Here is a 24,969-nt window from a genome sequence, read left to right as displayed (position 1 = left end):
CGGCGTTCCCTGCCGCTCCTCGCCCCGGCGTTCCCTGCCGCTCCTCGCCCCGGCGTTCCCTGCCGCTCCTCGCCCCGCGTTCCCTGCCGCTCCTCGCCCCGGCGTTCCCTGCCGCTCCTCGCCCCGGCGTTCCCTGCCGCTCCTCGCCCCGGCGTTCCCTGCCGCTCCTCTCCCGGGCGTTCCCTGCCGCTCCTCTCCCGGGCGTTCCCTGCCGCTCCTCTCCCGGGCGTTCCCTGCCGCTCCTCTCCCGGGCGTTCCCTGCCGCTCCTCTCCCGGGCGTTCCCTGCCGCTCCTCGCCCCGCGTTCCCTGCCGCTCCTCGCCCCGGCGTTCCCTGCCGCTCCTCGCCCGGCGTTCCCTGCCGCTCCTCGCCCCGGCGTTCCCTGCCGCTCCTCGCCCGGCGTTCCCTGCCGCTCCTCGCCCGGCGTTCCCTGCCGCTCCTCGCCCCGGCGTTCCCTGCCGCTGCTCTCCCGGGCGTTCCCTGCCGCTGCTCTCCCCGGCGTTCCCTGCCGCTCCTCTCCCCGGCGTTCCCTGCCACTCCTCTCCCCGGCGTTCCCTGCCGCTCCTCTCCCCGGCGTTCCCTGCCGCTCCTCGCCCCGGCACACAGTATAAACACGTATATAAAATATTTCATATCTATACCTGCAATGGAGACGTCATTTATTTATTGGGGATTATATCACCTTCTTAGGGTCCATCTTTACAATCTACCTCTGATTGCCCCCCAATATCAGACAACAGGGGAACTTCAGAGCTGATTTCAGGGAGCCCCCCGAGGAGGGTCCTATACAAGGCGGTCAGGGGTTACCCGGGACTTCCTCCATTCATAGGGGCCGCCATTGGGACGCACTTTAATATTCCATGAGAAGATGGAGACATCCGTTCTCTGGAGGACATTTTATTAAATAGCAGCGTCTGATTGGCCCATGTGATTTGTTCTGGCAGATTTGTTTGGTGAAGAGCAGCTCTTCATGATTCTGGAGTTCGAGTTTGGTGGAGACGACCTGGAGAGAATGAGTTCTAAGGTGAGTGGCTTTACTTCTGGTTTGGTGTGCCTGGAAAAAAACGAACACCAAAAAACTGATAGAAAACCTTCCCCTCCCCCCCAGCTCCCATCTGTGTCCGCCTCTCGCAGCATTCTTCACCAGGTGACCGCGGCTTTGGCAGTGGCCGAAGAAGAACTTCGGTTTGAGCACCGGTAAGTGTGTACCACCAGCTTGGGGAAGGGACGTGTTCCTCTGAGACGTAAGTAATGTACCCGCGTTCCCTCCGTAGGGACTTACACTGGGGGAATCTCCTCATCGAGAAGTGTTCTGCCCGGACGCTCCCTGCCTCTCTACAGGGCAAGATCTTCCACATCCCCAGTGCCGGAGTGCAGGTGAAAATCATCGACTACACCCTCTCTCGTCTGGATAAAGGTGAGAACGTAGCCCTTCACCAAAAAAAACATCACCCCTCCCCCTGCATGATCTGCAAGACCCCTCCCCCATTATTCCCCCTTGCAAATGTATTGAGACCTTGTACCCTCACCCTTTGAATTCACTGAAAAACTTCACACTCTTCTTGTCCCAGAAGACTTTCCTACCCCACCTCACACCCCCTCCCCCAGAGCATCCCAATGACTTCCCTGCCCAAAAGTGCCCTGGGAGACCTAATAACCTCCTTCCCCTAGGCTGTTACTGGAGACTTCACAACCATCACCCCAATTGTCCTGGGGGACCTCACACCCCAGTCCTTGGTTTACTGGAAAATCTTGCACCTCGTCCTCCAGTCTCCTAGGAGCTTTTTCAATCCTCCCTCCAGACTGTCCCAAGAGACAACCTCGTGCCTCCTTCCCTCCAGACTGTCCCAAGAGACGACCTCACGCCCCCTTCCCTCCAGACTGTCCCAAGAGACGACCTCGTGCCCCCTTCCCTCCAGACTGTCCCAAGAGACGACCTCGCGCCCCCTTCCCTCCAAACTGTCCCAAGAGACGACCTCGCGCCCCCTTCCCTCCAGACTGTCTCGAGACGACCTCGCGCCCCCTTCCCTCCAGACTGTCTCGAGACGATCTCGCGCCTCCTTCCCTCCAGACTGTCCCAAGAGACGACCTCGCGCCCCCTTCCCTCCAGACTGTCTCGAGACGACCTCGCGCCCCCTTCCCTCCAGACTGTCTCGAGACGATCTCGCGCCTCCTTCCCTCCAGACTGTCCCAAGAGACGACCTCGCGCCCCCTTCCCTCCAGACTGTCCCAAGAGACGACCTCGTGCCTCCTTCCCTCCAGACTGTCCCAAGAGACGACCTCACGCCCCCTTCCCTCCAGACTGTCCCAAGAGACGACCTCGTGCCTCCTTCCCTCCAGACTGTCCCAAGAGACGACCTCACGCCCCCTTCCCTCCAGACTGTCCCAAGAGACGACCTCGCGCCTCCTTCCCTCCAGACTGTCCCAAGAGACGACCTCGCGCCCCCTTCCCTCCAGACTGTCCCAAGAGACGACCTCGTGCCTCCTTCCCTCCAGACTGTCCCAAGAGACGACCTCGTGCCCCCTTCCCTCCAGACTGTCCCAAGAGACGACCTCGCGCTCCCTTCCCTCCAGACTGTCCCAAGAGACGACCTCGCGCCCCCTTCCCTCCAGACTGTCCCAAGAGACGACCTCGTGCCTCCTTCCCTCCAGACTGTCCCAAGAGACGACCTCACGCCCCCTTCCCTCCAGACTGTCCCAAGAGACGACCTCACGCCCCCTTCCCTCCAGACTGTCCCAAGAGACGACCTCGCGCCCCCTTCCCTCCAGACTGTCCCAAGAGACGACCTCGCGCCCCCTTCCCTCCAGACTGTCCCAAGAGACGACCTCGCGCCCCCTTCCCTCCAAACTGTCCCAAGAGACGACCTCGCGCCCCCTTCCCTCCAGACTGTCCCAAGAGACGACCTCGCGCCCCCTTCCCTCCAGACTGTCCCAAGAGACGACCTCGCGCCCCCTTCCCTCCAGACTGTCCCAAAAGACGACCTCGCGCCCCCTTCCCTCCAGACTGTCCCAAGAGACGACCTCGCGCCCCCTTCCCTCCAGACTGTCCCAAGAGACGACCTCGCGCCCCCTTCCCTCCACACTGTCCCAAGAGACGACCTCGCGCCCCCTTCCCTCCACACTGTCCCAAGAGACGACCTCGCGCCCCCTTCCCTCCACACTGTCCCAAGAGACGACCTCGCGCCCCCTTCCCTCCACACTGTCCCAAGAGACGACCTCGCGCCCCCTTCCCTCCAGACTGTCCCAAGAGACGACCTCGCGCCCCCTTCCCTCCAGACTGTCCCAAGAGACGACCTCGCGCCCCCTTCCCTCCAGACTGTCCCAAGAGACGACCTCGCGCCCCCTTCCCTCCAGACTGTCCCAAGAGACGACCTCGCGCCCCCTTCCCTCCAGACTGTCCCAAGAGACGACCTCGCGCCCCCTTCCCTCCAGACTGTCCCAAGAGACGACCTCGCGCCCCCTTCCCTCCACACTGTCCCAAGAGACGACCTCGCGCCCCCTTCCCTCCACACTGTCCCAAGAGACGACCTCGCGCCCCCTTCCCTCCAGACTGTCCCAAGAGACGACCTCGCGCCCCCTTCCCTCCAGACTGTCCCAAGAGACGACCTCGCGCCCCCTTCCCTCCAGACTGTCCCAAGAGACGACCTCGTGCCCCCTTCCCTCCAGACTGTCCCAAGAGACGACCTCGCGCCCCCTTCCTTCCACACTGTCCCTGGGAGATGACCACACGCCCCCTTCCTTCCAGACTGTCCCTGGGAGACGCCCCCGTGCCCCCCAGACTGTCCTTGTGACCTGACCTCGATTCCCCTTCCCTCCGGAGTGTCAGGGGGCCGACCTCACGCCCCCCTCCACTCTGTTGTGTCCCGCTCCTAATTTCTCTTTTCTTTGATCTCCTGCATCCCAGTTTGTCTTGTAAAAGCTCATCTTAATATCTGTTCCAGACGGACTTACTGTGTTCTGTGATTTGTCTATGGATGAGGACCTGTTCCTGGGGGAGGGGGATCTGCAGTTTGATGTCTATCGGAACATGCGGGAGGAGAACCAGTAAGTTCATTCCACATCTGCGGAGCAACATTACCGATCTGTCTGGTTTCTGAGCGTCATGGCCGCCACCATTCACTGTCTACTTGACTAGATCATTTTAGCCCGAGGCCTCTTTTCAGCCTGTAGGTGGCCATAGATGGATGACTGGGAACTTGGGAGGCATTGCTGAGGGTTATAGAACGTAGTGGTAGATTTGCACGGGGACTGTAGAAAGTGACTTCATTACCTTGTCTGGGATGGTAGAGAACTTTGCAGTGTCCTGTAGAGTTATCTTTTGGGTCCCTGCCAATGTTGAGGAAAGGTAGGTTAGAGTACAGTGCAGCCTATGGGGGGGGGGGGGGTCTATCCTTCACTGAGTGTGATGGCTGTGAATTGTAAGCAATTTTCAGGTACTGTAACTAGCAGATGCATGGGAGTTGCCCGGGACCTTACAGATGTGTTGGGGGGGGGGGGGGGGGGGTTGCCTGAGGCGCTGCGTAGGTGGGGTTGCCCAAGGAACTGGGCCCTGCAGGTGTGTGTGGGAGGCGGGGGGGGGATGTAAGTTGCTGATATCAGTGGAGCGCCTTAAGGGGGGTGCAGACAGCAGCTGTAAGGTTGCTTGGGCCATAGACTGCAGCTTTTCCAGGGACAGTTTTTACACATCAAACTCATTTTTCTATGGGCATTAAAAGTAGAGGGGGTGGTTTCTTCTCCCCAACTACATTGCGGTATCCCGGCCTCCCTGTGGTCTTCCATGGATGGAGTCTGTAAAGTTCCCATCTAACTGCTCTCACGTTTTTGGTCTTTCCAGGAACAGCTGGTCCTCGTATAAACCTCACTCCAATGTTCTGTGGCTCCATTATCTGTCTGACAAACTGCTGAATGAAGTTCGCTACGTGAGGAAGCCGACGTCGGCATCCTATCAGAAGGAGCTTCGCAAACTGCGTGATTTCAGAAGAGAAGTGCGTCAGTTCAACTCCGCCGCCGACATCCTCCAAAGGAGCAAACTCTTCAACTGACTCCGCCCCTGAATCTTCTGCAGAGAAAGACTCTTCATCCCCTCCAGGGACACTCGGTGGGACTAGACACCCGGCCATGGAGGTGTGGGAACTCCCAATATCTGCCATCTGCTGATTCAAGATGGAATGACAGAAAACCAGAATTTAAAAAAAAAACAGACATTCTGATATGAACTCTCATTTTATAGTTTTTATTTTTGGGGCTTTTATTAATAAAATTTTATTATCTCTCATAATTGCTTTAAGGACCCTGAATATAAATAAAGAGATATCTTATTGCTTCTTGTCTTTGTTCTATTGCCCTCTATGAGTTAGGGGAGAACTCCGCAGAGAACGGCAGGAAAGTGAGCCGTGTCATTGAGGTGCCGCCGATCTCTGAGAACCTCCAGGAATAGGATTGTATGGACCTCAGGGCTGAAAACACAGAGAATCATTTCTGGATTTATTCCGAGGGGTTTGTGGGTTACACTAACTGTCCGCTCTGGTTGATCCCCCCCCCCTCCCGGCCAGCACACTCCGATCAGCGCTCTCCACCATTGGCTGATCGGGAGTCGGTCAGTTGCTGGTTTTCCACACATGTCCCACAGAAGCCGGACAGATCAACTTAAACATGGGCTGAATATCGGCTGTGTTTTTTGTTTTTTTTAACCAGCAAATCTCTCCCGACATCCAGCCAATGTGTACCCGGCTTTAGGATAGGTAGAGGTCTTCCTCAGAGGATATTGGGTTACAGGCAGAGCTTCCAGCGGGCATAAAGGTGCTCCATAGTAATGGGGTATCAAACATTCAACTTTTCTATAATGGGGTGACAACACCAAGCTCAGTATAATGTGACCGGAGGGGGGGCAGCTTATTCAAGATAACGGGGCAAACCACAGTAATGACAGGCCAGGGAATACGAAGGGATGAGACCTAGGATAATAGAAGGATGAATGGAGGCACGAGGCCCAGGAAAATGGAAGGATGGGTGATGCAGGATGGGGGACAATGGAATCAATGGGGTCAAGATCGTAAAGGGATAGGCAGTGGGGCCGGCCCATGACAGTGGAGAAATCAAAGCGCACACCAGGCCTTGTGATTAGAGACACAAGGCAAGGTATGAGGGAGCGATGAATAGACACCTGGCCTGGGATATTGAAGGGGTGACCCCAAGCCTGGTATAATGGAGGGGGAAACCCCCTGGCCTTGGATAATAGAGGGGGTAGGGGAGACCCCAGACCTGGTATAATGGAAGGGAAGACCCCTGGCCTGGTATAATGGAAGGGGAAACCCCTGGCCTGGTATAATAGAGGGGGTAGGGGAGACCCCAGACCTGGTATAATGGAAGGGAAGACCCCTGGCCTGGTATAATAGAGGGGGTAGGGGAGACCCCAGACCTGGTATAATGGAAGGGGAAACCCCTTGCCTGGTATAATAGAGGGGGTAGGGGAGACCCCAGACCTGGTATAATGGAGGGGGAAACCCTTGGCCTGGAATAATAGAGGGGGTAGGGGAGACCCCAGACCTGGTATAATGGAAGGGAAGACCCCTGGCCTGGTATAATGGAGGGGGAAACCCTTGGCCTGGAATAATAGAGGGGGTAGGGGAGATCCCAGGCCTGGTATAATGGAGGGGGAAGGGGAGACCCCTGGCCTGGTATAATGGAGGGGGAAACCCCTGGCCTGGGATAATAGAGCAATGAATTGAGACACTTTATGTTTTTAAAGTTTAGGTTCAAAAGAGATATTGGCACCACATACTGATAGGCCCTGCAAGATGGATGTAGACATAAAATTCAGGATGGATGTGAAGGCACTCAATGCTGAATCCACAACTCCTGTAGTGTGGGAGCCTCTAGTAACGTCCTTCATTCAAAGGGAACTGCAGCAGTCAACCAGCAAGATGTAAATCTAGGCAGACCAATCAACTACCTCAGAGTAATCTGCTGGGCGTCCATCGTGTATCCTGGCTACCATTTGGAATCTGTGGAAAGAAACCTCGGAGAAGTAGAGCGACTACATCTGTGGGGCCTCAATTTAAAGACATCATTATACGCTCCATGCCCCTCTCCTACAAAAAAATCCCTTACCCTACATCTTATCAATGCAGCCAATCTCTGTGTCCCGGTGCACTGGAGGAGCTCCACACCACCCACAGTGGCTGAATGGTTCAAAAGAGTCGATAGAACGGCCGAGATGGAAAAACTAATTTACCAACCAAAAGACAATCCGACAAAATTTAGTACAACATGGGCTTGCTGGTTGCACTTTAGAGTCTCCTCGACGCAGATTATTCCGCCCGGTGACCCAACCTCTCAGCCATGATAGATATTGATCTGTCTCTGAAGTAGTGTCTGGATTATCGTGCCTTCCCTCCGTCCATATCCTTCCTCTTACTTAATTGATCCTCACCGATCCTACTTAGGCGATCTCCACACCCTCTCAACTTGATACCAACATACCGGAAGGAGCACACACCCTAAGCCCTTGTACACACGGTCGGAGATTCAGACGGAATGTGTCCGATCGGACCGTTTTGTCGGATATTCCGACTGTGTGTGGTCTCCATCGGACTGTTTCCGTCGGAGTATCCGACGGACCAACTTTAGCAACTTGTTGGTAACATTTTCAGACAAAATGCTCCGATCGGACATACTCCGATCATGTGTAGAGAATTCCGATCGGACAAAGTGCCACGCATGCTCAGATCAAATTCCTACATCAAAGCTATTGGCTACTAACCTGAACGTAGTCCCATCGTAACGAAATAACGCCATCACGTCGGATTTTCCGACAACTTTGTCCGACCGTGTGTATGCAACAGTTTCGGACAAAATCTGACGGATTTGGTTGTCGGAATCTCCGACCGTGTGTACAAGGACTATCAGTTTCTGGATCCCCCCCCCCCCACTCCTAGATAACATATATTACTACTACAGAGCTTTCTCTCAATCATATGGGTACCGAATAGGTTAAACCACATTCACTACTACATATGGCCCCCACTCACAGTTAGAACCCTTTAGGGGTGAATGGGTTCAAGGGTGGCTTTGATCGGTACATAACATTAACCCAACTGGAGCCCCACCCCTTCTCCCTCACACGGAGATGCTTAATGATCCTCAGTTAAAGTGGTTGTAAACCCTTACAAACCACTTTGACCTACAGGTAAGCCTAGATTAAGGCCTAGATTAAGGCTTACCTGTAGGTCCAAGAAATATCTCCTCAACCTACACGGTTTAGGAGATATTTACCTGAAGACACCCACCGCTGTCAGCGGCGCGCAGGCGCACTGGGTAAGCCGTGAGTGTCGGCTCCCATGCGCATGCGCGGGAGTGACATCATCGCTGCTCCGGCGAATCACAGCGCCGGAGCAGCGAGACCCACCAAGAAGATGGACGCTCGGAACTACAGGGGACAGCGGTGACTTCGCTGGCTCCTGTGTCAGGTAAGTGACACATAATGGACTACTATGCGATGCGATGCGATGCACAGTAGTCCATTATGCTTTACCTTTGCAGGGAATCAAAGAAGAAGTAACACCCATCAGGATTTACTTCCTCTTTAATACCCTTGTTAATTATTATATTCCCGCTTTACCAGAGGCAGACTTTACTGGGTCGGAACTTCACCTGCACCGCCATTGCAGAAGTGACCAATAAGAGGATCAGTTGGCCGTGTTTTGAACGTATTATATTTCTTCTATACGTGTTTATTGTACGACTTATTGATTGTATTAACAGCTTCTGATTCAATGTATTCCTGATAACTGGGATTTAATGCAAATCTGGAATATTTTAATAAACATTTATTGAAAAAAAAAGAAGACCTCGTCGGGGCCCATCGCTGACTCCGCCATTCATGAAGTAAGACCAGCTTACTACAGTGTAGATCAGGAGGCCAAGAATTCCTCAAAGGGTGTGACGGTTACTATGGAGGAGTGATGATAGTGGCTGCTGGTGTTCAGACGGTAATGGGCCCCCACCTGGAATATTGATAGGTAGCTCTCTGCAGGAGGAGTCCATTGTATTTAGCTGATTCTGCAAATCACCAAAGTAAGGTTCCTATTGTTGGCTGCTAAGTCCTATAATCTCATAATGTGATAATGAATATAGTAAAGTCACTTCACTTCAAACATCTCATCTCCTTGTGTCATCGCGGCGCTCACACCCCAAACAGGCGCGGCTGTTATTACATTACATACCGCAGGAGAACCGACGTCCTTCCCACCAACTCTCTGTGGACTTGTCCTCACACGGTCCGCCATCAATGCCTGGAAATGCCACCTTTTATATAATTGATTTCTTGATCAAAGTATCTTTGTCACCTCTTTGTTGATGAAATTACATGTAGAATAGAATTGTTTTTTAGGGTTAAAAACATGAACTTTTATTCTTCTTATAATCCTTTGACCATTTGGACTGGGAATTCTCACTCCATAAGGAAATCTTAGACTTTCTTTGTGTTTCTGTGATATCATGTACTAGCAAAATATTCCACCAAAAAGTGGGAGCGCTCACCGGGCCACAGTGATGGCCGGAGACATTCCATTCGTCAAAAAGTGGACACCTTATCTCCCTCATAGCTGGCCAGAGGACGGCGATGGCCTCATATGGCTAAGAATGAAATAACTGGTGCTCTTGCCACACATATTAAGGAATCCCAGTCTTATGCCTTGTACACACGGTCGGAGAATCCGTCGGAATGCGTCTTATCGGACCGTGTCGTCAGATAATCCGACTGTGTGTGGTCTGCATCGGACTGATTCCGTCCGAATCTCCGTCGGACCCAATTTTCCAACATGTTGGAAATATTTCCAGACCAACTGGGCCGGACGGACCTAATCCGATCATGTGTAGAGAATTTTGATCAGACAAAGTGCCACGCATGCTCAGATCAAATTCCTACATCAAAGCTATTGGCTACTAGCCTGAACGTAGTCCCGTCCTAACGAAATAACGTCATCACGTTCTGAAAGATCAGATTTTTTGCCAACTTGGCCCGACCGTGTGTATGCAACAGTTTCGGACAAAATCCGACGGATTTGGTTGCGGAAATCTCCGACCCGTGTGTACAGGGGCTTAGAGAAATGACAGAAGCTGCACAAGTAAGAGGAGGAAGAGAGTCCATGGCAGGGACTAGATGAGGAGCAAGCCGATGTACGGTCTTGAAACCTGGACTGGGGTTTCCTTAGACATGAAAGAGGTGGATGGGTTTGACCTTCTAATCTGGGTGATTGGGCCTCCTGCAGTCACATCTTCTCCTAGGCAGAGGGCTAATGCCGCGTACACACGACCGTGTACTTTTCGAGGGACTAGGTCCGGCGGTCTTTCCGACGGAGTTTCGTCGGAGTTTCGACTGACTTTCCGAACGAACGGACTTGGCCACACACAATCACACCAAAGTCCAACGGAATTTGAACGTGATGACGTACGACTGGACTAGAATAAGGAAGTTCATAGACAGTAGCCAATAGCTGCCCTAGCGTCGGTTTTTGTCCGTCGGACCAGCACACACACAAACGGATTTCTCGGTCTGGCGGAGTTCCGGTGGAAAAATTTAAAGTGGTTGTAAACCCTTACAAACCTCTTTGACCTACAGGTGAGCCTAGATTAAGGCCTAGATTAAGGCTTACCTGTAGGTCCAAGAAATATCTCCTAAACCTATATGGTTTAGGAGATATTTGCCCGAAAACAGGCACCGCTGTCTACGGCGCATGCGCCGTAGACCGCGGCGCGCAGGCTTACTGAGAGCGGCATTCTCAACAACGGAGCTGCCGCGCGTGTCGGCTCCCGTGCGCATGAGTGGGCGCTCACCGGGCCACAGTGATGGCCGGAGACATTCTGTTCATTAAAAAGTGGTCACCTTATCTCCCTCATACCTGGCCAGAGGACGGCGATGGCCTCATATGGCTAAGAATGAAATAACTGGCGCTCTTGCCACACACATTAAGGAATCCTAGTCTTGGATAAATGACAGAAGCTGCACAAGTAAGAGGAGGAAGAGAGTCCATGGCAGGGATTGGATGTGGAGCGAGCCGATGTACGATCTTGAAACCTGGACTGGGGGTTCCTTAGACATGAAAGAGGTGGATTGGTTTGACCTTCTAATCTGGGTGATTGGGCCTCCTGCAGTCACATCTTCTCCTAGGCCAGTGATGGGTGAACCTCGGCACCCCTGATGTTTTGGAACTACATTTCCCATGATGCTCAAGCATCAGTCGGACTAGCATACACACGAACGGATTTCTCGGTCTGGCGGAGTTCCGGTGGAAAAATTTAAAGTGGTTGTAAACCCTTACAAACCTCTTTGACCTACAGGTAAGTCTAGATTAAGGTTTACCTGTAGGTCCAAGAAATATCTCCCAAACCTATATGGTTTAGGAGATATTTGCCCGAAAACAGGCACCGCTGTCTACGGCGCACTGAGCGCGGCATTCTCAACGACGGAGCTGCCGCGCGTGTCGGCTCCCGTGCGCATGCGCGGGAGTGACGCCATCGCGGCTTCGCCGAATGACAGCGGCGGAGCTGCGAGACCCCACCAAGAAGATGGATGCGGCGGACTACAGGGGACAGCGGTGACTTCGCTGGCTCCTGTGTCAGGTAAGTGACACATAATGGACTACTGTGCGATGCGATGCGATGCGATGCATAGTAGTCCATTATGCTTTGCCTTGCCAGGGAATGAAAGAGGAAGTAACACCCATCAGGGTTTACTTCCTCTTTAAAACATGTTCTATTTCTAAAGTCCGCCGGATTTTTGGCAAGCAAAGGTCCGATGGAGCCCCACACACGATCGAATTGTCCAACGGACTCGTTCCGTCGGACCTTTGCTGTCAAAAAGTCCGGTCGTGTGTATGCGGCATAACACTCGTCTATTATCCATCAGGAACATAGTGATGACGTGGACTAATAGATGGGGGGTCTGACGGAACCTCTGAAGTCATCAACAAAAAAGAGCCAATTCTCTTCGTTTGTGAGAAGAAGACCCCATGAAGAAAAACATTACTAGAAAAGTTCTCCAAAGTTCCATCAGTGACTTTTCTATACCCTCCCCATAGAACTGAAAATGATAAACTTCATATCAGATTATTTCCTGTCATCCCGCTCCTCATCCTCCTCCTTCATCATCAATATTTATCGTCTCCTAGTGAAGTATCTGGTTGAAATCCATTTAATAGATTTGGTACCGGAATCTGGGCTTTGCCGCCATGCAGGACTCGGGAAATAATTCTGTAGACCTCAATCCAAGCCGATGATCGGCAATGGCAGCCTATGATTGGCCTGTGTGAGAAATGTCATCCAATCCCGACACTGATGAAAGTGCTTTACTTTTTGTTTTCTGTACTCTGTGTTTTATCCGGAGGATGAACAACCTGGGAAAGACCAGGAAATCCACTTCTTCCAAAAACATTCTGCATTGCCCTTCACCATGAGTGATGAGCTTCCAGCGCACTCCGCTTCATTAGAGCTGAAGTTTAGTGATTTTAAAAAAAAACATTGGTATCAGAAACAGAACTTCCATGAATGACAAATGTCCCTTGTGCTGATTCCTGTCCCCTGGATGAATCTTCCATCCGATGCCCCCAGAGCTGTGATCTTCCGGTGCTGGGGGGGAATCTTGAAATCTTCCATCCTCTGCCCCCCCCCCCAGCTGTGATCTTCCAGTGCTGGGGGGAATCTTGAAATCTTCCATCCTCTGCCCCCCCCCAGCTGTGATCTTTCAGTGCTGGGGGGAATCTTGAAATCTTCCATCCTCTGCCCCCAGAGCTGTGATCTTCCAGTGCTGGGGGGGGGGCGAATCTTGGAATCTTCCATCCTTTGCCCCCCAGCTGTGATCTTCCGGTGCTGGGGGGGGGTGAATCTTGGAATCCTCCAACCTATGCCCCCAGAGCTGTGATCTTCCGGTGCTGGGGGGTGAATCTTGGAATATTTCATCCTCTGCCCCCTGGATGCCCCCAGAGCTGTGATCTTCCGATGCTGGGGGGGTGAATCTTGAAATCTTCCATCCTCTGCCCCCTGGATGCCCCCCCAGCTGTGATCTTCCAGGGCTGGGGGGGTGAATCTTGGAATCTTCCAACCTATGCCCCCAGAGCTGTGATCTTCTGGTGCTGGGGGGGTGAATCTTGAAATCTTCCATTCTCTACCCCCTGGATGCCCCCCCAGCTGTGATCTTCCAGGGCTGGGGGGGTGAATCTTGGAATCTTCCAACCTATGCCCCCAGAGCTGTGATCTTCTGGTGCTGGGGGGGTGAATCTTGAAATCTTCCATTCTCTACCCCCTGGATGCCCCCCCAGCTGTGATCTTCCAGGGCTGGGGGGGTAATCTTGGAATCTTCCATCCCCTGCCCCTCAGCTGTAATCTTCCAAGGGGGGTGAATCTTGAAATCTTCAATGCTTTGCCCCTTGGATGCCCCCAGTGCCGTTATTTTCCGGTGCTGGGGGGGGGTCTTGAAATCTTCCATCCTCTGCCCCCCCCCAGCTGTGATCTTCCAGTGCTGGGGGGAATCTTGAAATTTTCCATCCTCTGCCCCCCCCCAGCTGTGATCTTTCAGTGCTGGGGGGAATCTTGAAATCTTCCATCCTCTGCCCCCAGAGCTGTGATCTTCCAGTGCTGGGGGGGGGGGGCGAATCTTGGAATCTTCCATCCTTTGCCCCCCAGCTGTGATCTTCCGGTGCTGGGGGGGGTGAATCTTGGAATCCTCCAACCTATGCCCCCAGAGCTGTGATCTTCCGGTGCTGGGGGGGTGAATCTTGGAATATTTCATCCTCTGCCCCCTGGATGCCCCCAGAGCTGTGATCTTCCGATGCTGGGGGGGGTGAATCTTGAAATCTTCCATCCTCTGCCCCCTGGATGCCCCCCCAGCTGTGATCTTCCAGGGCTGGGGGGGTGAATCTTGGAATCTTCCAACCTATGCCCCCAGAGCTGTGATCTTCTGGTGCTGGGGGGGTGAATCTTGAAATCTTCCATTCTCTACCCCCTGGATGCCCCCCCAGCTGTGATCTTCCAGGGCTGGGGGGGTAATCTTGGAATCTTCCATCCCCTGCCCCTCAGCTGTAATCTTCCAAGGGGGGTGAATCTTGAAATCTTCAATGCTTTGCCCCTTGGATGCCCCCAGTGCCGTTATTTTCCGGTGCTGGGGGGGGGTCTTGGAATCTTCCATTCTATGCCCTCCAGCTGTGATCTTCCGAAGGGGGTGAATTTTTAAATCTTCCATCCTCTGTCCCCTGGATGCCCCCAGAGCCGTGATCTTCCAGTGCTGGGGGGGGGGGGGGGGGTCTTGGAATCTTCCATCCTCTGCCCCCTGGCTTAAAGTAGAACCAAAAGTAAAACTTTTTATTTTGGATGGAGTAAGGGAGGATTATAACCCCTGTAAGGTTTATTTTTTTACCTCTTTGACCCAATGGGGAGATTCACCTTCACTTCCTGCCCCATCGCCAACACAGGAAGTGAGAGGAAATCCCTGCAAGTGAAAGTAATCTCTCAGGGACCCCCAGAACTCGTGTCCCCATTGGAAGATTCCCCTCTATTTCTTTCATGGGCACAACCCAAAATGTGGGATTTTCTTTTACTTTCCCTTTCAATGATAACATGAAGAAATAGAGAGGGGGAATCTCCCTAACGGGGACACAGGCAGCAACAAAACTGACAGGGGTTCTAATCCCTCCCCATTCAATCCAACACTAAAAAAGAAAAAGATTTTCCTTTAGTTATACTTTCATTTCCCCTGAGGAAAACCTTTAATCGAGCTTTTTCTTGGATCGGATCTCCTGTGTTTCTAAAGCGGTTCTTCTCCCTGTTTGAAAACAAATGAAAAGTCAGCAGCTACAAATCCTATACAAATCTTGTAGCTGCTGACTTTTAATAAAAGGACACTTACCTGACCAGGGGCCCCGCCTTGTCTTCACCTGAACCGGTTCTTCAGGTCCTTTGCACCGCCATGTTTACTGTGGGCAGATGGCTGTGATTCCTTGTGACTTCACTGCACATGTGCGAGCTGTGTCACGCTTTGTGAATGGTCCCACAGCTTTAGGGGACCTGTGACGTGTTCCATTAGGTTGTAGGTGGGTGGGGGTGGAAGGAGAACCTCCGGAGGATTGCCGCGGCGATCCGCCTGGAGATGTGAGCGGATATCTGTCAAAACCTAACCCTTTAGGATGACTTTCTGCTTTCATTTTTCTCTGCCCTGTAGAAAGCATCTCTTGAACCCCCTCAGAGAACTCTTTTTTGATGACCTTTGGTGCAAAGTGGTCTTCTTAGTGGCATTTGTGAGACTTATGATATAGCGCTCTTAAAAAAAATAATAATTAAAAAAACGTATGGAAAATATAAAGTTCAATTCGTTATTTAAAGCGGAGGTCCACCCTAAAATGGACCTTCCGCTCATCGGAATCCTCCCCCCCTCCGGAGCCACAATTGGCACCTTGTAGGGGGGAGGGGGGTGCAGTTACCTGGATAATCCAGGTAACTGCACCCACTTCCGGGATAGCTCTCTGCGGAAAGGGGCGTAGATTACGCCCCTTTCCGCAAGTGCCCTGCCCCCTTCCGCAACTGCCTGCTGGGAAACACACGGATCCCAGAGGCAGCGGGTCCATCCTTATTGCGCAGCGCGACTCGCGCATGCGCAGTAGGGAACCGGGAAATGAAGCCGAAAAGGCTCTATTTCCTGATTCCCATACCCAAGATGGCGGCGGCAGCACCTGAGAGACGATCGAGAGATCGGCTTCGGGTGCCGACATCGCGGGCGCGCTGGACAGGTAAGTGTCACTATTTTAAAAGTCAGCAGCTGCAGTATTTGTAGCTGCTGGCTTTTAAAAAAAAAAAAAAAACGCGGAGTCCCGGCGGACTCCCGCTTTAACCACTTCCAATGAGGTATTCTTGATTGTAATAATCGGATTCATATGTAGAAAAAAGGGATCATGATCCTATTCCAATTCATATGTAAAATAGGGGAAACCGTCACCAACACTCAAAATCACTGACTCTTACCATCAGTCTGCAAATCTAAACGCATGTCAGAATGGATCAAAGAAGATCTTATATCCCGGTTTCCCTTTATCGACACGAATGTAATCCTCTCAGAGAAAATCATCCAATGGGAAAATCTCTTTTTTCCTGCTTAGTTAACACTTCACTTCCCAGGAGTTCCTCAAGTTGTTAAGTTTCAGACAAATAATTCTCCCAATAACCATAGAAGATATAAAAAGAGTGGTCTCATTGCGCAGATTTAATGATAGGCCAATAACTTTTTATTAAATAAAAAGATGTTCAGCTCACATTTATGATGAGGTTTTTATTTGAACCACTCTATTGATTTTGGAGGTGGAACTCACGCTCAATATGGCGGGAATGTGGGCTTTTGAATGGAGCTGCTCATTACAGCTGCACAATGACAGTTGCTGAGTTGCCGTATTGATCTGTGTTCACTAAGAGCCCTTTCACACGAAGCCGCGTCGGGGGGTTGGCGGTAAAGCACCACTAGTTTTGGCAGTGCTTTACCGTTGTTTTAGCGGCCGAAGGAAGGGTTAAATCGCTTCTCGGCCTTTTGGCTAGGATCAAGTGTAGTATCTGTTCTTATCAGTTGCCAAAGGAGGCGCTGTTCCATCCCAGCACTCTCCGATGGAGGAATTTGCACCTGGAAGGACGGTTTTGGTAGGGGTCACGCCGTGCCGCCCAACAGTAAACTGGGGGCCGATGCGTGATTGAGTCTGAGCCGTCTGGAAGGGTGCTCCTGGTGAGGATGGGTGCTGCTATTGGTCTGACCCAGAGGGTCGGGTACCTGGGCTTCTGGCCTGGATTGGGGTAGTTCTAGCCCCGGACAGTCTTTCGGGAGGGAACACCGGCTCCTCTTTGATGGGTGGTGAGGAGCGGTCAGTACTTCCCGAATGTAATTAGATATGAAGAGTTTTCACAAATAGAGTCATAGTGTTCATATAAGCGTTGCCTTTTCTCATTGAAATCCTCGTATTTCTGTGTTCTCACTAATACCGAAAACAAGCGTGAAATGTGTCCTCAATATTGTGAGTCTCCTATTATTAGTAGTCGGTGAGATGACTGAACCCCGGGTGTCAGAGGTGAGGGAGGGTTTGCAGAGTCGAGGCAACCAGTGGGGTACAGATTATATTACGGGGGGTACCGCTACACTTGCAAAGCCTCGTGGCCGCCATTTTGAGACCCCCTGCTCTAAAGGATAAGACACCGCCAACACTCACCTCACCAGATCGGTCACCAGCCATCAAGCCTTGGCAAGGTCACCACCCGGTCCTCAGCTCCTACCTCCTCCAAGTCCTACCAGGTGGGTGTCTAACGTTTTGCAGGTGCACCTTTTGGCTGCAGGGATCTTGTAGCAGCCCCTGACCCAGAGTTGGGTCTACCGACCCTTGTTGGGTCATGTGGCACATATCTGTTTGCTTAATGTTGCCGACCTTCTTATTCATTGCTTGGGGACTTCCCGTATGAACACTCTGCCTGTGTCCTGCATTGAAGGATTTTGACTTACCTGTAAAGTCCATGTTTTGGAGTACAGGACGGCACACAGGACACCCCCATGTCCCTCTGTTACTCTGCATTGCTTGCTACAGAACTGGGGACTCACTGAGTGGAATAGGGGTAAGGTACAGTGCCTGGAAAAAGTATTCACACCCCTTGAAGTTTCTCACATTTTGATACAACCAAAAACGTAAATGTATTTTTTAGGGATTTTATGCGATAGATCAGCCTTTCTCAACCTTTTCAACACAGAGGAACCCTTAAAATAGTTCTCCGGTCTTGGGGAACCCTCTGCTAAAAATTGGAAATCTACAATTCAGGATACATTAGTGTGATAGTCAGTAGGGAGAATGGTCCTTACACTTGTGGTCAGTGGGAAGAAGGGTCCTTACACTTGTGGTCATTGGGAAGAATGGTCCTTACACTTGTGGTCATTGGGAAGAATGATCCTCACACTTGTGGTCATTGGGAAGAACGGTCCTTACACTTGTGGTCATTGGGAAGAATGGTCCTCACACTTGTGGTCATTGGGAAGAACGGTCCTCACACTTGTGGTCGGTGGGAAGAATGGTCCTTACACTTGTGGTCATTGGGAAGAATGGTCCTTACACTTGTGGTCAGTGGGAAGAATGGTCCTTACACTTGTGGTCAGTGGGAATAATGGTCCTCATACTTGTGGTCATTGGGAAGAACGGTCCTTACACTTGTGGTCAGTGGGAAGAATGGTCCTTACACTTGTGGTCAGTGGGAATAATGGTCCTCATACTTGTGGTCATTGGGAAGAACGGTCCTTACACTTGTGGTCAGTGGGAAGAATGGTCCTTACACTTGTGGTCAGTGGGAATAATGGTCCTCATACTTGTGGTCATTGGGAAGAACGGTCCTTACACTTGTGGTCATTGGGAAGAATGGTCCTCACACTTGTGGTCGGTGGGAAGAATGGTCCTTACACTTGTGGTCATTGGGAAGAATGGTCCTTACACTTGTGGTCAGTGGGAAGAATGGTCCTTACACTTGTGGTCAGTGGGAATAATGGTCCTCATACTTGTGGTCATTGGGAAGAACGGTCCTTACACTTGTGGTCAGTGGGAAGAATGGTCCTTACACTTGTGGTCAGTGGGAATAATGGTCCTCATACTTGTGGTCATTGGGAAGAACGGTCCTTACACTTGTGGTCAGTGGGAAGAATGGTCCTTACACTTGTGGTCAGTGGGAATAATGGTCCTCATACTTGTGGTCATTGGGAAGAACGGTCCTTACACTTGTGGTCATTGGGAAGAATGGTCCTTACACTTGTGGTCAGTGGGAAGAATGGTCCTCATACTTGTGGTCAGTGGGAAGAATGGACCTTACACTTGTAGTCATTGGGAAGAATGGTCCTTACACATGTGGTCATTGGGAAGAATGGTCCTTACACTTGTGGTCATTGGGAATAATGGTCCTCACACTTGTGGTCAGTGGGAAGAATGGTCCTCACACTTGTGGTCAGTGGGAAGAATGGTCCTTACACTTGTGGTCAGTGGGAAGAAGGGTCCTTACACTTGTGGTCAGTGGGAAGAAGGGTCCTTACACTTGTGGTCAGTGGGAATAATGGTCCTCACACTTTGGCCATTGGGAAGAATTACCTCCTTACAGGTAGCTAAAATGATCAATGGTGTCAGTGAGAACTTATCCAAGAGGCAGAAATGTCCCAATGCTGAAGGAACCCCTACACCCTCTGGAACCCTGGAACACTGGTTGAGAATCACTGTGATAGACCAACACAAAGTGTCACATAATTGTGAAGTGGAAGGAAAATAATACAAATAAATATATGAAAAGTGTGGGGGAGGGGCATTTGTATTCGGCCCCCTTTACTCTGATACCCCTAACTAAAATCTAGAGGAACCAATTGCCTTCAGAAGTCACCTAATTAGTAAATAGAGTCCACCTGTGTGTCATTTACTCTCAGTATAAATACAGCTGTTCTGTGAAGCCCTCAGAGGTTTGTTCTGCTCAGGCCTCATTGGGTTACTGGCACAGTATCTTTGGGCTCTCTAATATCGGCCAAATATTTGATACTGGGCTACCACCCTTCCTTAAGGTTTTACCAGCATGGTCCCACATTCTAGCAATTCTACTCTCTTGAGGTTATGAAATATCCACCTTTTGGAAGGTCTGCCATTTGACCTAGAGAGCCTACTATGGATGGTGCGAGGCATAGAGGCTTTATGGCGGTACACCACGGAATGTGTCCCGACCTTTCCTCACTCTGCTCTGGCTTAACTTCTAGCCTTGTGGACGGTCAGGACAGATCGCTGCTCTAGAGATTCATTTTCTAAGAATCGTCTCTGGATCCCCTGAGCTCTTCCACAGATGACCCGCTGTATAGTCCTCAAGCGTCGCCCCCGCTGGGTCCCTGGCTTGGCACGTGCTGAAGCTTTCCCACTTCTTCACCATCCCCGGCTAGTGAAAAAGACTGCTTTGCTACTTCTTTCAGACTTCCATAAACTGGCCTCTGATAACAGGAGGGATGGCCCCTTAGTGCCGACTCTTTTACCTCTGGCCTTGATCTGTGATTGCCACCGGCAACCGGAATGATCCTTCCCGATAACAACAACTTGTTTCCCGTCCAGCTGAACCTCTGCAACTTGGTTGGACTCCAGGCCTGAAGCCCCAACCCCTCGCTGCTTCTCCTACTCCTGGCCTCAGGCAGCTTAGCAGTCAGGTGCTCCCGGGATAGGCCTCAGGCTCCTGGCCTAGCATTTTAACACGCCTCCACCCAGACAGCCTTCCAAGTGGCACAGAACCCCGATCACCTGACTCCACCCAAATAAATAGGCTCTCCCAGCAGGCCAAGGGGCCAATTGGCCGAGACAACCCATCCGCTCACACTCTGGCTTGGCTATGCCCTTGTTAATCCAATGTCTCCGGCAACAGTGCCACCCAGTGACAGAAGAGAGAAGTGCAGCAAACCCAGATTTAGGGAAAAGTTAGTGGATCTTCCAACAATTAGCCAGGACACTTACTACCTGGCAGACTAAATTTGTGAGCAATCCTGCCTAAACACCAGGGTGCTGCATTTAGAATGGACAATTGGAATTGTTATTTTACAAAGTTACCATCAAATAAACACTATATTACCAAAAGTATTGGGACACACTGACATCCCAGTCTTAGTAGTCCAGAGGGTTCAATATTGAGTTGGCCCTTTGCAGCTATAACAGGTTCACCTCTTCTGGGAAGGCCGTCCACAAGGTTTAGGAGGGTGTCTATGGAAATGCCTGACCATTCTTCCAGAAGCGGAAGAAGTTCCTCCACCCCAAACTCGCTCATCCATGTCTTTATGGACCTCGCTTTGTGGACTGGCGGGCAGTCATGTTGGAACAGAAAGGGGCCGTCCCCAAACTGTTCCTACAAAGTTGGGAGCATGAAATTGTCCAAAATGTCTTAGTATGCTGACACCTTAAGAGTTCCCTTCACTGGAACTAAGGGGCCAAGCCCAACCTCTGAAAAACAACCCCACAAAATAATCCTCCGCCCCCCCCCCCCCCCACACCATAATCCTCCGCCCCCCCCCCCCCCCCACACCATAATCCCCCCTCCACCAAATGATTTGGACCACTGCACAAAGCAAGGTCCGTAAAGACATAGATGAGCGAGTTTGGGGTGGAGGAACCTGACTGGCCTGCAGAGAGTCCTGACCTCATAGAACACCTTTGGCATAAATTAGAGCGGAGACTGCAAAGCAGGCCTTCCCATCCAACATCAGTGCCTGACCTCACAAACGCTCTTCTGGAAGAATGGTCAAACATTCCCCATAGACACCCTCCTAAACCTTGTGGACGGCCTTCCCAGAAGAGGTGAAGCTGTTATATCTGCAAAGGGCCAACTCAATATTGAACCCTCCGGACTAAGACTGGGGGGGTCATTAAAGTTCATGTGTATGTAAGGGTCGGCGTCCCAATACTTTTGGTAATATCGTGTATTTCTAGTCAGCTTGAGTCTAAGATCTTTTTTAGATGTAGGATGAAAGTCCGTCACGGTTTATATGAAGAGACTTCTATGTAAGTTGCAGGTTTGGGTGCTTCACAGTTAAATATATATAGAGAGAGAGAGAGAGAGAGAGAGAGAGAGAGAGAGAGAGAGAGAGAGAGAGAGAGAGAGAGAGCGGTAACACACCCGAGTCATAGCGCCATTAACACTTTACACATAAACTTTTCCTTTGTTCTCTAATATCTACCAATTATCCCCCATCTTCTCTACCAAACTGGGAGGACATCTTCCAGGAAATTCGTAATATTAACCATCTGTGTGCACGACGCTAACAAAGGAACAGCCGATGGCAATATGGAGTCTGCTCACCATCCAGCCAATGAGGAAGGGGGTTGTCACCAAGAGGTACCTAACGGGATCCAGTAAAATGAATTGTCTTTATGGAGACACAACCAATGTGGAGAAGCCGATCGGAGTTTCGGAGTTCTGTTTCGTTTTAATAAAGAGAAGACGTTGGAGAGGAGACCACTGGTTCCCAACCTCAAGTACCCCCAACAGGCCACGTTTTGGGAACTTACCTCAGATAAAATCACTCTTATCATTACCATGTCATTGATATTGATTTCAATCTGTGGTGCAAAGTAAAGGAAAACCTGAAAACATGGCCTGTTGGGGGTACTTGAGGACTGAGGTTGAGAAGCGCTGGTGTAGAGGAAATGAGCAGCCATGATGGACTCCTCATGGCCAGTTTATCTTCCATTTACTACGAGATTCCCAACCGCTCCTCCTGCCATATAAATACAAAAACTCTGACTGTTCACTGAACATGATCAATAGGGAATCCCTTAAAGCATTTGTAGCGGGTATCAAAGGTACAATATGGCCCGGTGGTCTGTAAAGAGGAGTACCGGTGGAGTGGCAGTCAGGGGTGAGGTGCGCAGGCTTGGTGGAGATTGGTCCAACTGTACGAAAAAGTGGCAACCACCCTGTGATAGACTCACCCGGGGCAGAGGCTTTTGGAGGGGGACTGAATGCTGGCCTCTATGGGCCCCGGGCATTTGAGGGCGCTCCAAGCATTTATCAAGATGTTCTTTTGTGTAATGCAAAAGGACATTATTAAGGAGGTCATGATGGTCTCGGCCAGCTTGAGACTCAGTGGACAGATGTCAGTGAAAGCAATGCTGATTAATGAGATCTGGAAAGCACCGGGTCTTTCACCCAATAGTTTATCGTGCTCATTAACACACCTTTGTCTCCTAGAAAACTATTGGGGGATGTGTTTATACTTATGCCGCATACACACCATCAAATTGTCCGGCGTACTTAGTCCGCCGAAACGCATTTCAGCGGACAATTCGATCGTGTGTGGGCTTCAGCGGACGTTTCCAGCGTGAAGTCCGACGGACTTAGAAAGTATTTTTGCACTCCAATCTTTCCGCCGGACTTGGGTTTCAGCGGACAATACGTTCGCCAGTATGCTAGTCCGGCGGACTAAGAATGACGCATGCTCAGAAGCAAGTACGAAAAAGGAAGCTATTGGCTACTGGCTATTGAACTTCCTTTTTCTAGTCCCGTCGTAAGTGCTGTACGTCATCGCGCTAGAAAACGCCGGACTTTCTGTGTGTCCGTGTGTGACCAAGTCTGTTCGGTAGAAAGTCCGCCGGATTATCCGTCGGATTGTATGTCGGACTAGGTACGCCAGACAATTCGATCGTGTGTACGTGGCATTAGAATGACGCATGCTCAGAAGCAAGTACGAGAAGGAAGCTATTGGCTACTGGCTATTGAACTTCCTTTTTCTAGTCTCGTCGCTGTACGTCATTGCGCTAGCAAACTCCAGACTTTCTGTGTGTCCGTGTGTCGCCAAGTCCGTTCAGTAGAAAGTCCGCCGGACTATCCGCCGGATTGTTTGCCGGACTAGGTACGCCAGACAATTCGATCGTGTGTACGTGGCATTAGAATGACGCATGCTCAGAAGCAAGTACGAGAAGGAAGCTATTGGCTACTGGCTATTGAACTTCCTTTTTCTAGTCCCGTCGTACGCGCTGTACGTCATCGCGCAAGCAAACGCCGGACTTTCTGTGTGTCTGTGTGTGGCCAAGTCCGTTCGGTAGAAAGTCCGCCAGACAATTCGCTCGTGTGTATGCGGCATAATGTGCTGTCAGAAACCATGAATCAGACCGAGACAGAAGTACAGTTAATCGCACTTGTTTAGTAATAATAACAAGTAAGAGTAAGCCTAGTCAATACATAGCCAGAGTTCAGTAACCAGTCAGCCAATGCCAATGTCAGAGAGCCAGAGATCAACGTAGTAGTATAGCAAGCAGGATCAGGAGCCAGACAGGGACATCAGCCGAACAAGTCTTCAACAGGAACGCAGGAGAAAAGTTTCTGAGATGTGACCAAAGGAGAAGGCAGAGATGAAGTGAGCTGGACGGCTTTAACCACTTGCCTACTGGGCACTTAAACCCCCCTCCTGCCCAGACCAATTTTCAGCTTTCGGTGCTCTCACACTTTGAATGACAATTACTCAGTCATGCAGCACTGTACCCAAATGAATTTTTGTCCTTTTTTTCCCACAAATAGAGCTTTTTTTTGGTGGTATTTGATCACCTCTGGGGTTTTTATTTTTTGCGCTATAAATGAAAAAAGACCAACATTTTTTAAAAAATGCATATTTCTTGGTTTCTGTAATAAGATTTTGCAAATTATTAATTTTTTTCATAAATTTTGGCCACAATTTATACGGCTACATATCTTTGGTAAAAATAACCCAAATTAGTGGATATTATTTGGTCTTTGTGAAAGTTAGAGAGTTTACAAGCTGTGGTGCGAATCATAAAAAATTGATCACATCTGATGTACTGACGGCTGATCTAATTTCTTGTGACCCGAACAAGTCAGGAAAGTACAAATACCCCCCAAATGACCCCTTTTTGGAAAGTAGACATTCCAATGTATTTAGTAAGAGGCATGATGAGGTTTTTGGTGTTGTCATTTTTTCCCACAATTCTTTGCAAAATGAAGACTTTTTTGTTTTTTATTTTTTTTCCCCACAAAATTGTCATTGTAATAGGTTATTTCTCTCACATGGCATGTGTATACCACAAATGACACCCCCAAATTCAATTCTGCTACTCCTCCTGAGTATTACGATACCAAATGTGTGAGACTTTTACACAGCCTGGCCACATAGAGAGGCCCAACATGCAGGGAGCACCTTCAAGTGTTCTAGGAGCATAAATTACACATCTAACTTGTTGACTACCTATTACACTTTTGAAGGCCCTGGAGCACCAGGACAATGACACGTGACACCGATGACAGATGGCACTGATACGTGGCAATGATGACACTTGACACCGATGACAGATGGAACTAATATGTGGCACTGATGACACGTGACACTGATGACAGATGGCACTAATACGTGGCACTGATGACAAATGGCAGCAATACGTGGCACTGATGACACCTGACACTGATG

The 24,969-nt window shown here is 50.6% G+C and overlaps 2 protein-coding genes and 1 pseudogene across 2 annotated transcripts in view; all 3 read left to right on the top strand.

The window, feature by feature from the left end:
* HASPIN (histone H3 associated protein kinase) overlaps nt 1-5,319 on the top strand; it is a gene marked incomplete at its 5' end in the record, with an annotated part of 28,383 nt that extends 23,064 nt beyond the window's left edge. Inside the window, 5 exon segments of the mRNA XM_077493669.1 lie at nt 944-1,023; nt 1,108-1,196; nt 1,274-1,416; nt 3,941-4,043; nt 4,834-5,319. Of these exon segments, the coding sequence (XP_077349795.1) occupies nt 944-1,023; nt 1,108-1,196; nt 1,274-1,416; nt 3,941-4,043; nt 4,834-5,041 (623 nt within the window). The 3' untranslated portion in view covers nt 5,042-5,319.
* LOC143998144 (SWI/SNF-related matrix-associated actin-dependent regulator of chromatin subfamily D member 3-like) overlaps nt 1-20,309 on the top strand; it is a 97,277-nt gene extending 76,968 nt beyond the window's left edge. The window contains exon 8 of the mRNA XM_077493884.1: nt 20,286-20,309. Coding sequence (XP_077350010.1) covers nt 20,286-20,309 — 24 coding nt within the window. The remainder of the gene's footprint in view (nt 1-20,285) is intronic.
* On the top strand, nt 16,548-16,636 carry LOC143999761 (U2 spliceosomal RNA; annotated as a pseudogene).
* Nucleotides 20,310-24,969: the final 4,660 nt, after the last annotated feature.

This window comes from Lithobates pipiens, unplaced genomic scaffold, assembly GCF_037356315.1.
Source record: "Lithobates pipiens isolate NorthernLeopardFrog02 unplaced genomic scaffold, aLitPip1_a1.2 Scaffold_19, whole genome shotgun sequence".
Classification (NCBI taxonomy): Eukaryota; Metazoa; Chordata; class Amphibia; order Anura; family Ranidae; genus Lithobates; species Lithobates pipiens.
The sequence above is the reverse complement of the archived record's forward strand: the minus strand, read 5'-3'. Positions and strand labels throughout refer to the sequence as shown.